At 38.9% G+C, this 19,898-nt stretch overlaps 1 protein-coding gene across 1 annotated transcript in view; it reads left to right on the top strand.

Moving 5' to 3' along the window:
- LRP1B (LDL receptor related protein 1B) overlaps window positions 1-19,898 on the top strand; it is a 1,659,362-nt gene that overhangs the window by 767,864 nt on the left and 871,600 nt on the right. The window contains exon 6 of the mRNA XM_069732880.1: window positions 12,238-12,495. Within this exon, the coding sequence (XP_069588981.1) occupies window positions 12,238-12,495 (258 nt within the window). The remainder of the gene's footprint in view (window positions 1-12,237; window positions 12,496-19,898) is intronic.

Genomic DNA, 19,898 nt, shown 5'->3' with positions numbered 1-19,898 from the left:
CTAAAGTCAGGACTGGACATGTTTGGTCCTCTGAAGGGAGAAATGCAACTTGCTGCTGTTCACAAATTCTGTTCACATCATGTCTTAGGCTCATAAGTGCTGCCACATCTCTGTCCTGAAAGTTTGCATCTGTATTACATTCATATGTTTCTGACTCCTAGAAAAAAATATAAAGTCCCTCATAGTAAAAGTTTATTGCACAACTCCCTTGTGTAGAAAAACTTAAAAGGTATTTGTCATCAGATTCCACAGCGCAAACTGTACAGATTACAAAATAATTCTCTAAGAACTCAATCTCTGCCCATCTAGCCTAATTGACAGCTCCTCAGTGCCCCTCCTCCCTGCGGCCGCTCAGATCTCACACTGCTCAGTACAAGCTGCAGCGACCGCTGAGCGGGTGGAGACTAAATACGCTGTCGCTCTATAGATGTTCTCATAAAATGCCATTCTAAATATGAGGATTATATAGCCATTCTGGTATGGGTTTTAACAGTAAGTGCACCAGACACAGCACCTCATCAGGTCAACAAGATGTATTTAATAATTACTAAAGGGAATATATATATATATATATATATATATATATATATGTATATATATATATATATATATATATAACTTAATAAGGGAAAGAGACAGGTCCTCTTTAAGATTGTTCAGGTTTTGTTATTAAGGAGTTAATACTTCTGAAATTACATGTGCTGCCGCTACCACAGTTACTATTGCTAATATCAATTAAAAAAATTGCATATTTCTATTGATAATACTATTAAAAAGGAATCAGTCAGCAGGTGTTTGCTATTTATTCTGAGAGCAGCATGATGTAGGGGCAGAGACCCTGATTCCAAAGATGTGTCACTTATTAGGTTATGTGCTGTATTTACAATACAATCAGTGTTTTATCAACAGGAGATGATCACTGCAGGACTAGGTGTCACATGCAAACCAGTCTTATCTGTGTAACCCGCCCTCACTGCTGATTGGCAGCTTGCTGACTATGCACAGTGTACACAGTAAGCTGCCAATCAGGGGTGTGGGCGGGGTTATACACAGCTCAGCATTCTGAGCACTGCTACATCTACAGCAGAGAAAACATGCACTCTATCAAAACTGCACCAAGCAGCCCAGTAAGTGTAATCAGGGTCTCTGCCCCTACATTATGCTTATCTCAGATTCCATGGCAAAAAAACTCCTGAGTCCTGACATATTCCCTTTTGTAATATTAATACAATATTATGAGCGATTAATGAGTCTTGTCATCAGATTTCATTAATTATTAAATACATCTTGCTGACCTGATGAGGTATTGTGTGTTAAATATATTTCTTTGAGATCCACGCCCCCTTGTCTAAATAGACTAGATTTGCATACAAGGAATGAGAGGCCATATCTTTGGAATTGAGAGTCGCAGAAACAAAAAACATTTTTTTTATTTTCTCATGCTTTTATATGAGTTTTTCAGTTGGAGAAATCATATATTTCTCAGTGTAATACATAATCTTTTTTAATGTACAGTACAGAACAAAAGTTTGGACACACCTTCTCTAAAATGTTTCTGTATTTTCAGGACTATGAAAATTGTACATTCACACTGAAGGCATCAAAACTATGAATTAACACATGTGGAATTATATACTTAACAAAAAAGTGTGAAACTACTGAAAATATGTCTTATATTCTAGGTTCTTCAAAGTAGCCACCTTTTGCTTTGATGACTGCTTTGCACACTCTTGGCATTCTCTTGCTGAGCTTCAGAAGGTAGTCACCGGGAATGGTTTTCACTTCACAGGTGTGCCCTGTCAGGTTTAATAAGTGGGATTTCTTGCCTTATAAATGGGGTTGGGATCATCAGTTGTGTTGAGCAGAAGTCTGGTGGATTCACAGCTGATAGTCCTACTGAATAGACTGTTAGAATTTGTATTATGGCAAGAAAAAAGCAGCTAAGAAAAATGAGTGGCCATCATTACTTTAAGAAATGAAGGTCAGTCAGTCCGAAAAATTTGGAAAACTTTGAAAGTGTCCCCAAGTGCAGTTGCAAAAACCATCAAGCGCTACAAAGAAACTGGCTCACATGAGGACCGCTCCAGGAAAGGAAGACCAAGAGTCACCTCTGCTTCTGAGGATAAGTTTATCCGAGTCACCAGCCTCAGAAATCGCAGGTTAACAGCAGCTCAGATTAGAGACCAGGTCAATGCCACACAGAGTTCTAGCAGCAGACACATCTCTACAACAACTGTTAAGAGGAGACTTTGTGCAGCAGGCCTTCATGGTAAAATAGCTGCTAGGAAACCACTGCTAAGGACAGGCAAGAAGCAGAAGAGACTTGTTTGGGCTAAAGAACACAAGGAATGGACATTAGACCAGTGGAAATCTGTGCTTTGGTCTGATGAGTCCAAATTTGAGATCTTTGGTTCCAACCACCGTGTCTTTGTGCGACGCAGAAAAGGTGAACGGATGGACTCTACATGCCTGGTTCCCACCGTGAAGCATGGAGGAGGAGGTGTGATGGTGTGGGGGTGATTTGCTGGTGACACTATAGGGGATATATTCAAAATTGAAGGCATACTGAACCAGCATGGCTACCACAGCATCTTGCAGCGGCATGCTATTCCATCCGGTTTGCGTTTAGTTGGACCATCATTTATTTTTCAACAGGACAATGACCCCAAACACACCTCCAGGCTGTGTATGGACTATTTGACCAAGAAGGAGAGTGATGGGGTGCTACACCAGATGACCTGGCCTCCACAGTCACCAGACCTGAACCCAATCGAGATGGTTTGGGGTGAGCTGGACCGCAGAGTGAAGGCAAAAGGGCCAACAAGTGCTAAGAATCTCTGGGAACTCCTTCAAGATTGTTGGAAGACCATTCCTGGTGACTACCTCTTGAAGCTCATCAAGAGAATGCCAAGAGTGTGCAAAGCAGTCATCAAAGCAAAAGGTGGCTACTTTGAAGAACCTCGACTATAAGACATAATTTCAGTTGTTTCACACTTTTTTGTTAAGTATATAATTCCACATGTGTTAATTCATAGTTTTGATGCCTTCAGTGTGAATGTACAATTTTCATAGTCCTGAAAATACAGAAAAATCTTTAAATGAGAAGGTGTCTTGGTCTGTACTGTATGTATTTCTATAGAATTGATGATTAGTCTTGTGTTGACCTCTGATGGCGGACACTGAAGTATCTGCGCCTGTACAGAGTTATGACCACTGCGATAGTTATACAGTCTCGGCACGGAACTGGCAAAGATGATAAAATGACAGGAGCCGGATTCCAGGGCTGCAGACAGGACAGGCATGCTGGATGTCTACACAGACCGGGGACATTTTAAGAGGAGATGAAACATTTATTGCTACAATATTGCCAGGTTTTTGTGATCTAATAAAGATAGCCTTGCTTGTAATTATGCAAATGCACTAATTATGTATTCATAGCTTCTGCTTTAATCGCAAGAGTCTGCATTTTAAATGCAAATTTTCTTTTATGGTTTTACCTCAAATTTTGGGGGTATTCACCAGAAACAAGAGACACAGTTTTTGGAGGGGTGTGTTTGTTTTTTGATTTAAAGTCTTTGAAATTCTGAGTCAGAAAGAAAGATGATAGATAGAGAGATAGATAGATAGATAATAGATAGATAGATAGATAGATAGATAGATAAAGATAGATAGATAGAAAGATAATAGATAGATAGATAGATAGATAGATAGATAGATAGATAGATAGATAGATAGATAATAGATAGATAGATAGATAGATAGATAGATAGATAGATAGATAGATAGAAAGATAATAGATAGATAGATAGATAGATGATAGATAGATAGACAGATAGATAATATATAGATTGGTAATAGATAGATGATAGATGGATAATAAATAGACAGATAATAGAAGATAGATAGATAATAGATAAACAATAAATAGATATTAGATACATAATAGATAGATAGATAGATAGATTGGTAATAGATAGATGATAGATGGATAATAAATAGATAGATACACAGATAATATATAGATAATAGATATATAGATTACAGATAGATAGATAGATAGATAGATAATAGATAGATAATAAATAGATACATAATATAGATATATAGATACTGTAGATGAATAGATAATATATAGATAGATTAGTAATAGATTAAATAGATAGATAATAGATACAGTGGGGGAAATAAGTATTTGATCCCTTGCTGATTTTGTAAGTTTGCCCACTGACAAAGACGTGAACAGTCTATAATTTTAAGGATAGGTTAATTTTAACATTAAGAGATAGAATATGAAAAATAAAATCTGTATTTTTAATGATCACAATTTTTCATTTGTGTTATAATTAATCATTAAAAGTTATATTTTATTGTCTAAGGATCTTTAGTTAGTGTCTATTTGCCATTCGGCGATTTGGTAATTATTGTATTAAACCCTTCGCTGATTCCGGTTGAACTGTATCAGTTACTAAAAATTAAAGCCCAAGCACTATAAACTATAAACTGTTAGTGGGTAAAAAAAAAAGGTCTGGAATAAGGTGGTCCTGATGCAATCAAACATTGCCTAACACCAAAAGGGGCATAAATATTGGTGCTTGCTTACACTCACTGGTACACAGGCTTCTCGGTTACTGTCAATGATGCAACAAGCTTTTGTTGGACACATTAAATCATTCCCAAGCATGGTGGTTACTGTTGATGGTACACAAGTTTGCTGGTTACAGTCATTGGAACACAAGCTTGGTAGTTACACTCAATGATGCAGAAGCTTGTTGGTTACAAAAAAAAGGTACACAAACAAGATGATCACAGTCATTAGTAAACAAGTTTATTGCTTATAGTCATTGGTACAGAAGGTTGTTGCTTACAGTCATTGGTACACAAGCTTGTTGCTTAGGCTGTGTGCACACGTTCCGGATTTTTCATGTTTCTTTGCGTTTTTTCGCTATAAAAACGCGATAAAACCGTGAAAAAAATGCTCAAATTAAGCATCCTATTAAAACAATGCAATCCGCATTTTGTATGCACATGCTGCATTTTTTTCCTGAGCAGAATCGCATTCCGGAAAAAAATGCAGCATGTTCATTAATTTGCGGAATCGCGGGGATTCCGCACACCTAGGAATGCATTGATCTGCTTACTTTCCCCATGGGGCTGTGCCCACCATGCGGGAAGTAAGCGAATCATGTGCAGTTGGTACCCAGGGTGGAGGAGAGTAGATTCTCCTCCAGGCCCCAGGAGGGAACCATATAGTTGTTTAAAAAAGACTAAAAATAAAAAATTTTGATATACTCACCTTCCGATGGCCCCTGGAGTCCTCCCGCCTCTCAGCAGTGCACGTGGCGCCTTCAGTTCCCCGGGATGCTGTGTGCGAAAGACCTGCAATGACGTCGGTCGCAGTATTATTTTTAACACTTTATCTTTTACTATTAATGCTGCATAGGCAGCATCAATAGTAAAAAGTTGGTCACACTTGTCAAACACTCTGTTTGACAAGAGTGACCAACCTGTCAATCAGTTTTTCAAGCGATGCTACAGATCACTTGGAAAACGCTAGCATTCTGCCAGCTAATTACACTTGCAAAACGCTAGTGTTTAGTGGGAAAATGCATGCCAATTCCGCCTGCGATATACCGGCGGCAGGAGTTGCACAATCTTGTCTTGCGCAGGCGTGTGCTACGGAGGACATAGAATGAACTTCAATACAATATTGCGGCCAGCATGCAGCCAGCGGGTAAGGAAAGGGTGAATCAAACACCCGAAAACTCCGCCCATATGACCAAAAACCAGTCCCACCAAATTCAGGTGACAGGTTCCCTTTAACACACAGACATACACAAAGAATGGCATTGCCACTCAGCCACAATGCACACAATTGTTAGAAACATACCAATTTCTGTCTGGAAGGCCCACAGTTAATCTGTGCAGACCAGATCTAGATACAGCACTGCAACAATTCTCTCCTCAAATGTCTAAGGCTAGTTTCCCATTTGCGTTAAAAAATGCAGCGTTAAAAACGCATCCGCAGGTGGTGGAAAAAACGCATGTAAACGCGTTCAAATGCTGCTTTTTTTAGACGCATGCGGTAAAAAAAGCCGCGTTTTTACGTGTTTACATGCGTTTTTTACCGCGTTTACGTTTTTTAAAAGCATGATGAGAAATTTCACAAGAGAAAAATCAGGATCCAGACACCGCCAATGGGACTACAGAGGGCGTGTGACATGACTCTGTGGACCAAAATATGGAGAAATTGTAGCTATCAAAATGTGGTAACGCAAAAAACATTTTTTGGACTAAAAAGCGTCTTTAGTGTGTGACAGCTGCCAATCATAAAAATCAACTAGAAATCCCACTATAAATAGAAATGGCCAGGGTTAGGGTTAGGGTTAGGGTTAGGGTTAGGGTTTGGATCCCTTTATCACCTTGATGGTGGGGGGGTGGCTTATCACTGTGTAGACTTGTTTTTCTCTATGGAAATGCATGCGTTAAAAAACACAACAAAATGCATGTGCTAAAAAACGCATGCGTTTACATAGACAGCAATACGTTTTTTTGCCACAAAAAAACGCCTCTAGAAATTACTACATGTTGCATTTCCGCAACAAAATGCAAGCATAGAAACGACGCATGCGTCGTCAAACGCGGCAAAAAGCATACACAAAAAAACGCATGCGTTTTTAATGTTAAACATAGGGGAAAAAAACGCATGCGTTTTTTTGCGTTAAAACGCAGCGGCAAAAAACGCAAATGTGAAACCAGCCTAACGTGATTCCCAGATGTGCCAGAATACATCTGCATTATCACACTACAATTCTCTTTCAGTAGGAAACAAGCTGGTCCACACCCTCGTGTCCACACACCATCAATAATTAGAGAATCCGCATCCTTTCATGCTACTAACATACAATAATCATTATGAAGTTGTAAAAACATGATGGTGAACTTAGGAAGCGCTGTTCTCCAGAATCCTGGCACAAAACAGGAGCAAAGTTTTTAACGCAAATATGCTTAGAGTAATAATGTTCAATTTTCTTTAGTTACATGCTGCTCTTGCTCAAAACTATGGACAGAGTTCATCGGGAGGAGAACAGCCAACTGCTGGCGTATTCATTTATTTCACATTTATAACATATGATAGATCTTACGGACATACATTTTTTATAATTGATAGAGTAGGAATGAACTCGATGGACCTAGGTGTTTTTCAATATATGTCAAATATCTCTTCCTCCGTGACAAACCTGTTGGTGTCTGATCTGAAATAGACAGACAGTTGTCTGAAGTTTGGATATTCAGTTAGTTGGGGAAATGTTTCTTTAAATAATAAAAAATCTGGTGTGAAGAATTTTTAGGAGACAGGTTATTCATCTCTTAGCCCTTGTCTTAGCATGTCAGCTCCTTGTCTGTTTTGCCATTGACAAATCTGGAACAACAACTTATAAAAAGAGAGGAATTGAAATTCTCTCTTTGATTAATCTAGAAGATTGTGAGTCGTAGGAAGATCTTTTATCAAGGTAAGCAAAGTTTAACGGTTTGTGCTCAATATGTGACATTTGTCCGGAATACATTCTTAAGAAGCAGCCGAAAAAAACGACCCAAGATCCTGTAGGTCATTTATGATCTGATGCACCTAATTTTCCGATACAGAACACAAATAGCACATGTGACTGTCATGAAAGCAACTTGCATGCCTCCTCATCGCCGCCCTACTCACCATGGTCACCATGCTGCTTGTCCTTGTGTCAGTTCAGCTCGGAGTTTTGACTCGTGCAGCAATCCTCTGCACTGCTGCAACAACAACAGCTGCTTCCATTTGGCCTTAGAGATGTGTGGCAGGTCTCTGTAGGAATTTAACCCTGCTGTGTCCTGCAGAGATTAGGTTCCCCAGCCCATGCTGCATCACCAGACCCTATATTAGGCAGCTCCTTCCACCACTCCTTGCCCAAACATTGGTTCCGACCTTGCTAGCACCTAGTTTATGCATTCCACCTTATTTTGCTTGTGGTTAATAACCCGGCTTGTTCACCTGTCCTGTTTGACCTCTCTTCTCCTGACTTTGGCTACGTGTATCGAACCTCCTGTTCTGACCTTGGATTGTCTGATCATGTCTTTGTCTTTGACCCTCTGTAGTACATACCCATGTCTTTGTTCTTCAGGTCAGCTGCTGCAGTCCAAGGAACTGCCCTGGAGTAGTATCTGGTGTCTACCAGTGGCCCAGACTATCCTCACCGTCAGACGCCCTAGTAAAGACCTGGTAGACACCCAGTAATGCCCTTTCATGGTAAACCCAGCCCATGGTACAGTGGGTCCATACTCACCAATGTTACAATACCCTTTGGAATAGTTTATTTAGGCAGAAACAAAACACCACAATTTCCTTTTGGCAAGAGCCACCAATTAAATTAGAACAATAAGGTGAAGCATTCTAACAATTGGTTGATAGAGTTAAGGCTGAGCGCAGTCTGTTCTTTACTGTGCTATACCTATGGAGAAAAAAACAAGCAAACAAATAAAATCCTCTAAGTGTTCTGAATCACTGATATCCCGAGAAACCATTGTGGTCCCTGAACCTCTAAGCTTCTCTTTGACCTAAGAGCCATAAGGGAAGCATAAAAGATGGCTCTCTTGGCACTTTATGCTAGCAAGACAACAAAGAGGACTTTAGAAAGGCTGGTTTCTACCTTCAAATAGTTCAAAGCCCTCCAGTGTGTGGATCGGAAAAAGAAAAATCCTTGGCAAGGTTTGTTACCCAGGAGCAAACACCGAGCTTCATCCTGCAGTGATTAGGGAAACAATATATAAAGTATGAAGCACAAGCTGTACTGTAAATATAATTGGATTGGTGTGGGCCTGAATAATAAAAGGGGTTGTGGCTGTAATATATCTATCTATCTATGGATCTATCTATCTTGTGTTTGCCTTTACTATGAAAGTAAAAAAACATAGATATTAATATTTAGAATTGAGAGTCCTCAGTGGTTGATACCTTTTAATGGCTAACTGAAAAGATGGTAACAAATTGCAAGCTTTCGAGACTACACAGGTCTCTTCATCAGGCATAGACTAACCTGATGAAGAGACGTATGTAGTCTCGAAAGCTTGCAATTTGTTACTATCTTTTCAGTTAGCCATTAAAAGGTATCAACCACTGAGGACTCTCAATTCTAAATATTTTTCTATCTACTGGCTAACACGGTACCAAGATATATTTCTTTCCTGTATCATAAATATTAATGTAATTCTAAAATAAATAATAGATTATAATATTTACCTATCTGTTTATGTCTATCTATCTATTATCTATCTATCTATCTATCTATCTATCTATCTATCTATCTATCTATCTATCTATCTATCTACCTATTATCTAGGAATCCAAGAAAACAGGAGCAGTACACTGTAATTAGTGAAAAAAGTAGCTTTTTTGACTCTCCATTGACTCTCCATTTTTGCTTGTTGTGCTGCTCTGTTTTTCTATATCTATCTATTATCTATCTATCTATCTATCTATCTATTCATCTATATGTCTATCCATCTATTCTATATATAATAAAAATACTTTCTTCTTCTGCCGTTCTTCCAGCTTAGTGGCCACTGCTCTAAGTGCTCCTACCACCACTGGAATCACTGTTGCCTTCACCTTCCACATCTTCTCCAGTTCTCCTTTGAGGCCTTGGTATTTCTCCAGCTTTCTTTCTGATGTTGCTGTCACTTGGCACTGCCACATCTATTACCATTGCTGTCTTCTGTTTCTTATCTACTATCACCATATCTGAGAAAAAAACACAAAAATTGAGCTTGGTTTAAGTTAGTACGCATGCAGCACACAAACGCATGTTCACATTGGCCATAAAGCATAAAAAAACCTACAAGAAGCAAAATGAGCAAAAACCCTGCAGTAACTAAATAAGTAAAAAGCAAAAGTGCATTTAAATAACACAGGGTTCTTAGTAATACTATTTTGGATCACAAATAGCATAAAATCTATCCCACCATCGACAAGGTGACTCTGATATGGACGGTCCTACACTGTCTAATATTAAAAACCAATCCATGTTACTAATGAGGGTCAGTAGATATAAATGCTGATTAGCCTTGCGTAGCGCTGGGGGATTTATTGTTGCTCAGTGATGCAGGGGACACTAGATATTGTTAGCAGGGTCACAGACAGACCAACATTATAAAGCTCAACATGATCTTACTTGATGTATAAGAGTTAAAAGGATTTGTTCTTTACTAGAGGTGTGCAAATCTCCCCAAATTTATTTTGAGCAGATTTTCTTGTTTCGGCCAGCAGATTTGATATGATATAAATATTAAGTAACCTGATTGCTGTAAAAAAATGTTTACTATGCTGTGAGATCTTTCCAGATCCCAAAACATAATAAAACGGGTAAAAATTAGACTCACCTATCCTAAGCCATCATATGTCCTACAGGTCATCTACAGCGCAGCGTCAGCTCCCCGGTTCTCTGCACCAGTGTTTGCTTCTTCTTGTGCTCCCTTTCGGCACTTAAGCCTGTGATTGGGCTCACACATTCTTTTGGGTGGGCAATGCAGATTATTGATGTCAATGACGTGCGTCTTTCCTCACGTGATTGCATGAAGCCAATCATTTGTTTCGGGGACAGAAGAACCAAAGACGCGGAGGATTGGTGAGCTGTGTTGTTTTAAGGATGATCACAAGAATGGAGGTCCCAATGTCTACTTTGTGAATGTAGTAGTGGAGAGCATCTGCGACCATGGCTTATTCACTTTCTAAGAGACTGTTGGTCTCACATGCCTACTACCACTTTATTCAAGAAGGGGACTTTGGACTTCCTCTTCTTCTGACTGATGGGATTCCAGTGATCCTGCACAAAGGTGATATATCTTACTTATGGGGTATCAAACAATGCATATTTACAGATACCCAAATAATAAAAAAATAGTTACAATTTCTATTTAATTTCTACTCCAAAAATTTTCCAACACCAGTTTGTCTAAGCCGTCAGTAAACATTTGTGCCTTGCTGCTTGTTACAATAATAGACTTTTGGATTAAAGGGAATTTTCTGGATTAGGCTTTGATTTTATTCAGGCAGCCATATTGGTAGCAAAATGCTGCAAGAAAAGCTGATGCCAGAATTGATCCAAAAGCATCTGGGTCATCAGTTGCTGTACTTCCCTCTACCCCGACACGCCCCCTGAAGAAGTGTGGATAAAACGCGCGTCGGGGTCGAGGGACCGGGACTCTCCACTAAGCCATGTAAGCATAGCATTGTACAATTGTTTCTTTGGTTCTATTAAGGCCACGACATGCAGCAAGCCCTAATATAATCTAATTATAGATATATTAGAAGGGGGAATTTCGGCTGCAATAGTCCGGAGCCTGATATTGGGCATTAGATTTACTACCCTCTTTATTTTGATTGGCAATTTACACAGAGGGATTGGAAACTATGTAATCTGCTTAGCCCTTTTGGATAACATGTTTACAATGCCAGGATTATATGCTTAATGTGAATCGTAACCCCTTGGGTCCCTCACAACTGAGATAGTTTTGTTTACTGTATTTTGTAAGTGGTTTTAAATATTATGGGTCTAATAAAAGATATATTTTGTATTTTATGAGAATTTTATGCTTTTTCGGTCTCACTGCTGCTTTAAGCTATTGGTGACACTGATGGAATTGTATAGTGTTGTCAGCACATATTGATTATGGATCATTAAATTGATTACACATTCAAGAGATCTGGCCAAAAAGAAAATTCCTTGTCCCTTGAAAGACTTGGGCAGTACCCCAGTGTAGTTTATGAGTTCCAGAGGGGATGCTGGTTGCACCAAATCTAGCATTTGCCATCATCGTTGTGCAGTCGAGGCATAAAACAGCTAACCTGTGACAAACTGATATACATCATTGGAACCAATACTGTTTTATTCCCAAAACAGAACCACTGTTGTCCTCAGGTTGTGTGTGGTACTGTAATTCATCTCCATTAAATTCAATGCAGCCGATCTGTAATATCTGACATAACTATTAGACGAGTGTGAACATGTATCTCGGAGAAAGTTGACACTTTTTTTCTCTAATTATGGATGACCCCTTTAACAATCATGCTATTTCAAATTGTAAAAGTAATGACAATACCCTTTTCCCCAATGCAACATTCCAAATCCCTTTCTTCACGCATGCAATGTGCTATGCAGATTGACTCAGCTCTCAAATTAATACTTATGATTGCATTATGTTTAATCCTAGAGCCCGCTGACAGACCTCCGGTTCTTTTGATTGCAAACTCAGAAACAATTGAAGTGCTGGATATTAATGGGGGCAAAGCGCTCAATAGGAGTTCTAGGAATGCAAATGGAATTCACACGCTGGATTTTTTTTACGATGAAAACACAGTATGCTGGATTGAATCCAAAAAGTCTTCTTACCAACTGAAGTGCCACAAAATCACCAAGACCTGGACCTTTACGGAAGAAAGAACAATACACGTATCACAATATCTCCACAGTAAGTAACAGCCCATCTGTTTCCTAATGGAAAAAAAAATAAAAAATTGTAAAATGTAATTGTTGTAAATTCCCATGGGGCAGAGTGTTACATTGTCTATGCAGGACGAAGCAAATTATCACTATGTAATTATGATTTCCAGCAGGACCCTTTGACTCTCCAAGAAGATCATATGGTAACAATCCAATGTACCTTAAAACTATTGAACTTTAAGGGTTATATGAAACTAGATGGTGGCCCGATTCTAACGCATCGGGTATTCTAGAATATGTATGTAGTTTGTTTGTGAAGATTTAAGAATTAAGCAATGAATACATAGGATTTTCTGGGTAAAATATATACATTATCATTACATTTTATTGCTTATAGAACTTAATACAACTTAACGAAATTAATAAACAGATCATCAAAATATATAAACCATTACATGAATATCTAACTGTATTTAAATAAATCATTGACGAAAGAAGTAGATCGACACTATAATATATATGTTAACAATATCAGCCCAAAATATTTTTGTATACCACATTGACTGACTGAACGTGTTCAGTAAACGTGAGTGAACTGCGTGGCACTGTGACTGACAGAACTTGTTCAGTAAATGTGACTGAACTACGTGGCACTGTGACTGACAAAACGTATCCAGTAAACGTGACTGAACTACATGGCACTGTGACTGACAGAACTTGTCCAGTAAATGTGACTGAACTACATGTCACTGTGACTGACAGAACTTGTTCAGTAAATGTGACTGAACTGTGTGGCACTATGACTGACAGAACTTGCTCAGTAAACGTGACTGAACTACGTGTCACTGTGACTGACAGAACTTGTTCAGTAAATGTGACTGAACTACGTGGCACTGTGACTAACAAAACTTGTCCAGTAAACGTGACTGAACTACGTTGCACTGTGACTGACAGAACTTGTTCAGTAAACGTGACTGAACTGCGTGGCGCTGTGACTGACAGGACCTGTTCAGTAAATGTGACTGAACTACGTTGCACTGTGACTGACCAAACTTGTTCAGTAAACGTGACTGAACTACGTGTCACTGTGACTGACAGAATTTGTTCAGTAAATGTGACTGAACTAGGTGGCACTGTGACTGACAAAACTTGTCCAGTAAACCTGACTGAACTACGTCGCACTGTGACTGACAGAACTTGTCCTTTAAACATGACTGAACTAAGTGTCACTGTGACTGACAGAACTTGTTCAGTAAACGTGACTTAACTGTGTGGCACTGTCACTGACAGAACTTGTCCAGTAAACGTGACTGAACTACGTCGCACTGTGACTGACAGAACTTATCCTGTAAACGTGACTGAACTATGTGTCACTGTAACTGACAGAACTTGTTCAGTAAACGTGACTGAACTGAGTGTCACTATGACTGACAGAACTTGTTCAGTAAACGTGAGTGAACTATGTGACGACCAATCAGCGACGCGGGATTTCCGTTACAGACAAACAGACAGAATTAGACAATTCTATAGTAGAATAGCAAAAAGTTTTCTTTTATTTTCCCCTGTCTGGTATTGCAATACGAGTGATGAAACTATGTTGGAATACCAGGCACAGCCTATGGACAGAGAGGCGCTGTTTTTCCACTTTTTTAGTATTATTTATACATACCCTAGAACTTTGAACATGAGTTAGAACACTCATTTTTATCACTAGATAAATCAAAGGGGTTGGCTAACCATAACATGTTATTATTACCTGTCCACAGTATAGGTAATAAATTGCTGTTTACTTTGGGTTCAACTACTGGGACCTTCACTGATCATAAGAACTAGATTTGAGCCACCACCCTCTTTCTGTTGAGAAACCTATAATTGTGCACGCGGACAACTGCTCCATTCATTGTCTATGGGACTGACGGAAATACTCAAGTGCTCTACTTGTCTGTTGCCTTCATTTTCATAGACAGTGAATGGAGCATTGGTCCACATGCACAATCATCGCCTCTTTCAAATGGCAGACTCTATAGCCCGGTTCTTGAGATCATAGAATAACAGAATGTTGGAGCTGGAAGGGACCTCCAGGGTCATCGTGTCCAACCCCCTGCTCTATGCAGGGTTCACTAAACCATCTCAGACAGATGTCTGTCTACCTCTGGGACAGACGTTCTAGGGTATTACAGCTATGAGGCCTCCAATGAGAAGAAACATATCATCTATTTTTTGGATTGATCATAACGTTTTGTGGTGGGCCAACCCCTAGTCCTCATTTGTCTTTATTCACTGCAATATACCATTGCACCATATGCGGCCCAGAATAGGTGAAAGGAAGTTGCATCTGGATATGTATGCACCTTCTGCCATCAATGAAGTAGGAGACTGATCTCTTGATCCAGGTAGATCATGGCAACTCCATTTTTGTTTTTTCTTTCTCTATGTAAGCTAATACTAGGTGGCAAAACACTATATAAAGTTTGTGTCGTTGTCCATACCCAAGCACAGAATGACTTTTTTCCCTGTACCGTAATAGTCACATGGGTGATCCCACCTATTCCCATTCGAATTCAACAAAAATGTTGAACTTCTTGATAGTTTTTCCTGCCATTCTAGGCTAACTAGAATCAATGGTGCTATAGAAATAAATAATAATAATAATTCATCTCTAATTAAAGCTTCCATGCCAAAAAAAGGCAAGCAGAAGAGCCTCAGACCAAACACTACTGCTCAACCACCTATACTGTCTTTAACCAGTGACCCTAATTTTTGGTGGCAAGCCTCTGTTTGTTAGCAGTTCCCTAAATTACTGTATAATACATTTCAGTAAATTAAAGATTAATTGAACTACAGCCAAAAAAACACCAAAGGCTTATTTTCTATCCACATCTTTAAAGTCTGACCTTTCATTTATTGATTTATTTATTGTATTTAATCAATAAGAATAAAGATTTATGTGCAGTTTTGGAATTTACAAAAGCTAAGAGAGAAACAAAATGAACATATCCCCTTCTGTCAGGAACTAAAAAGTAACAGTGCATATAAATAACATAGGATACTTAGTGAACACTGTTTTTGATTAAAAAAAAATGCCAATCCGCCAGCGACAAGGTGTACCCAATCAAGACGGCAGGGTTTCTAGAGTTTTTTGAGCACGTCAAGATGTATTGAATTGGTATCATGAGCCTTTGGAGTTCTAATCTAATTTTGACAAACGTTTAGGCTGGACACATCTGTAATTATATAAATATATATATATACAGTATATATATACATATATATATATATAATTTATTTATTTTTTCTGATATGTCATAGTAACATGTTAGAAAATTAGGAAGAAAAATAAACGCCACAAAAACCAGAAAAACCCAATGGAGTTGTTAAACTAAATGATATTTCTCCATTTACACAACATTTTATTTTCTTAGCATTTTGAATGTGATTTCTCGTGATCAGTGGAAGATTTCTCATATTAATACATCTCATTCATACTTGACTGAACAGATGTTCGTCACGGCATCTTCTGTTCATGCGAAATGACAGTTTCCTAATTGTGTCTATCTTGTTAATAGCCTTACAATTGTGTCATCTGACATCTCAAACATCTCAGACTTCCCAAGACCTGTCAACAACGTCAGATTCAGACATAATACCTGGAGACATTTGTTCTATTAACCTTGAGGAATTGGAAAATGTCCTTCTGGTAATTAGTTATACTCCCGATTCTGCGTTGTATAAACAATCATTTTGCTGATAAACCATGTCCCCGATGGACTAGTGATTCATGTGATGAACAGTATTGATTCATTTTGGTTATTTTTTTATGAATTTGCCAATCAGCAGGTTTGAATCCGATCAAGCGCAACTTCTGACCCAACCCTAAAGCATAATAAATGTATATAAGACAATGAACACAAAATATATACTTCCACCAGCCCTCTCATGGCCGTTCAGCTCCTCTTCTATTTGTTGGTCTTCTTCAGTCTGGAATGATCTCGTCTTCTGCCTGGTATGGTGTCTTCTTTCAGCTCCTGGCATTTTTGGCAGTGACTAGAACGCAAGTCATTATGACATTGAAATATGGAGTGAGGTCTAATAGATCAGGGGTGTCAAACTGCATTCCTCGAGGGCTGCAAACAGGTCATGTTTTCAGGATTTCCTTGTACTGCACATGTGATAATTTAATCACCAACTCATTATTTGTGTAGGTGATTAAATTATCACCTGTGCAGTACAAGGAAATCCTGAAAACATGACCTGTTTGCAGCCCTCGAGGAATGCAGTTTGACACCCCTGTAATACTGTAGATCATTGCAACCTTACGATTCACCTAGTAGGCCTCACATGACGTCAATTCTTGCATCGCAACCTAGTCTGTAAGTGCTAAAAAAGCTAGTAGCCAGAGGAAGACATGGCACCAGAAGACATTGCACCAGACTAAAAAAAAACTACCAGAAAAGAGCAGTGTGTGTGGCAGGACTGATGAAGTCCAGGCGTGTATGATTCTCCCAACCTCGTCTTGGCCTACTATATCCCAGCAAGTTTGCAGCTGGCCATCCGTAATCTTTCTGGATTTGCACAAAGCGAATCACCCCCCCAAAAAAGTAAAGGTAAATTTGATTCAACTTGAACCAATTTCTAAGTCATTAGCTTTCTAACAACATTGGCATGAGTTTATGCAGGAATAAGGGATTTGATTGTAAGCTCCAATGAGGAGATGGACTGATCTAAATTATTATAATTTATGTTGATCATTGAGCATGCATGATATGGTGGGCAAGAGGTAGGATAATATTATCAGAGGCTTAAAGGTGTTGTCCACTACTTAGCAACGCCTATGTTTCTACCAGTAAAATAATAGTATATACAGTTAGGTCCATAATATATTTGGACAGAGACAACATTTTTCTAATTTTGGTTATAGATATTACCACAATGAATTTTAAGCAAAACAATTCAGATGCAGTTGAAGTTCAGATTTTCAGCTTTCATTTGAGGGTATCCACATTAAAATTGGATGAAGGGTTTAGGAGTTTCAGCTCCTTAACATGTGCCACCCTGTTTTTAAAGGGACCAAAAGTAATTGGACAGATTCAATAATTTTAAATAAAATGTTCATTTTTAGTACTTCGTTGAAAACCCTTTGTGGGCAATGACTGCCTGAAGTCTTGGACTCATGGGCATCACCAGACGCTGTGTTTCCTCCTTTTTGATGCTCTGCCAGGCCTTCACTGCTGTGGTTTTCAGTCGTTGTTTGTTTGTGGGTCTTAGTGTCTGAAGTTTAGTCTTTAACAAGTGAAATGCTGCTCAATTGGGTTGAGATCAGGTGACTGACTTGGCCATTCAGGAATATTCCACTTCTTCGCTTTAATAAACTCCTGGGTTGCTTTGACTTTATGTTTTGGGTCATGGTCCATCTGTAGTATGAAACGACGACCAATCAGTTTGGCTGCATTTGGCTGGATCTGAGCACACAGTATGGCGGCTCTGAATACCTCAGAATTCATTCGGCTGCTTCTGTCCTGTGTCACATCATCAATAAACACTAGTGACCCAGTGCCACTGGCAGCCATGCATGCCCGCGCCATCACACCGCCTCCGCCGGGTGTTACAGATGATGTGGTATGCTTTGTGATCATGATATGTACCACACCTTCGCCATACTTTTCTCTTTCCATCATTCTGGTAGAGGTTGATCTTGGTTTCATCTGTCCAAAGAATGTTCTTCCAGAACTTTGCTGGATTATTTAGATGTTTTTTAGCAAAGTCCAGTCTAGCCTTTGTATTCTTGATGCTTATGAGTGGCTGCACCGTGCAGTGAACCCTCTGTATTTACTTTCATGCAGTCTTCTGGTTATGGTAGATTTGGATATTGATACGCCGACTTCCTGGAGAGTGTTGGTCACTTGGTCGGCTGTTGTGAAGGGGTTTCTCTTCACCATGGAGATTATTCTGCGATCATCCACCACTGTTGTCTTCTGTGGGCGCCCAGGTCTTTTTGCATTGATGAGTTCACCAGTGCTTTCTTTCTTTCTCAGGATGTACCAAACTGTAGATTTTGCCACTCCTAATATTGTAGCAATTTCTCGGATGTTTTTTTCTGTTTTCGCAGCTTAAGGATGACTTGTTTCACCTGCATGGAGAGCTCCTTTGACCGCATGTTTACTAAACAGCAAAACCTTCCAAATGCAGCACCACACCTCAAATCAACTCCAGGCCTTTTATCTGCTTAATTGAGAATGACATAATGAAGGGATTGCCCACACCTGTCCATGAAATAGCCTTGGAGTCAATTGTCCAATTACTTTTGGTCCCTTTAAAAACAGGGTGGCACATGTTAAGGAGCTGAAACTCCTAAACCCTTCATCCAATTTTAATGTGGATACCCTCAAATGAAAGCTGAAAGTCTGAACTTCAACTGCATCTGAATTGTTTTGTTTAAAATTCATTGTGGTAATGTCTATAACCAAAATTAGAAAAATGTTGTCTCTGTCCAAATATATATGGACCTAACTGTATACCGTACTCACCTCTGGTGCCGGCTTCATTCCAGCAGTGTCGGCACTGGCATTGTTATGTCACGCGATCCTTGTGGCCAGTAAGTGTTGACTTCTCTCTCCTCTTTTATGGATGTAATTCAGATTCGAAGGAAGTGGGAGCTGCTGCACATCAATTTGCCATTTTTTTCTTGTTTTCCAACATATCTACAGTTATACCCATACATATTAGATGTGGTCAACCAATCTGCCAATTTTGGAATTATTGGATGACTATGTAATCTATCTTTCAGTGTCCTCCTGACCATTTCCAACAGATTATGCCGGTGAAAAAATCTAAAGGTATTTCGATCAATCTTCTAGGTTAACAGAAGGCATTGTAGACCAAAAACTTTTTGAAGCCTGCTCTTTTCAAAGCAGAATCATGGCCCTGTGTTTTATTATGTTCTGATTGGAACACGGGCCTGATTTTTTTTCAATTATACCATACTTAAAAAAAAATTCTGAAATGATTTTAGCTAACTACTGTGTGTGGGTAACTGCAGATAACATCTCCTTCTAGAACCATTATACAGTTTCCAAACGAATTTCCAAACTGCATTCACATAGTTTTTATTTTTTTTTATAGGTAGCGTTTTGAACACGATTATATTTGGAACTACCAATAAGTTCCACAATTGCATTACCCTGCATTACTCTTTATGTGAATGCCATAAATCCAAATCTGGCATGAAATATATTTATAGTTACATGCCAATGAGTCTCATACCTGCCAAAAGTCAGACAGGACCCACTTTTGGCATCCATACATGGCTTGACCTTATAAAAAATGGTTGTATTTTGGGATATGTCCTGATATGTTCTAATTTTCTAAGCAGGATTTACTGGCAGATACGAGATGTTGGCTAGCCTTACCATTTCACTCAAGAAAAACATGACA

Source organism: Ranitomeya imitator, chromosome 7 (assembly GCF_032444005.1).
Source record: "Ranitomeya imitator isolate aRanImi1 chromosome 7, aRanImi1.pri, whole genome shotgun sequence".
Taxonomy (NCBI): domain Eukaryota; kingdom Metazoa; phylum Chordata; class Amphibia; order Anura; family Dendrobatidae; genus Ranitomeya; species Ranitomeya imitator.
The sequence above is the reverse complement of the archived record's forward strand: the minus strand, read 5'-3'. Positions and strand labels throughout refer to the sequence as shown.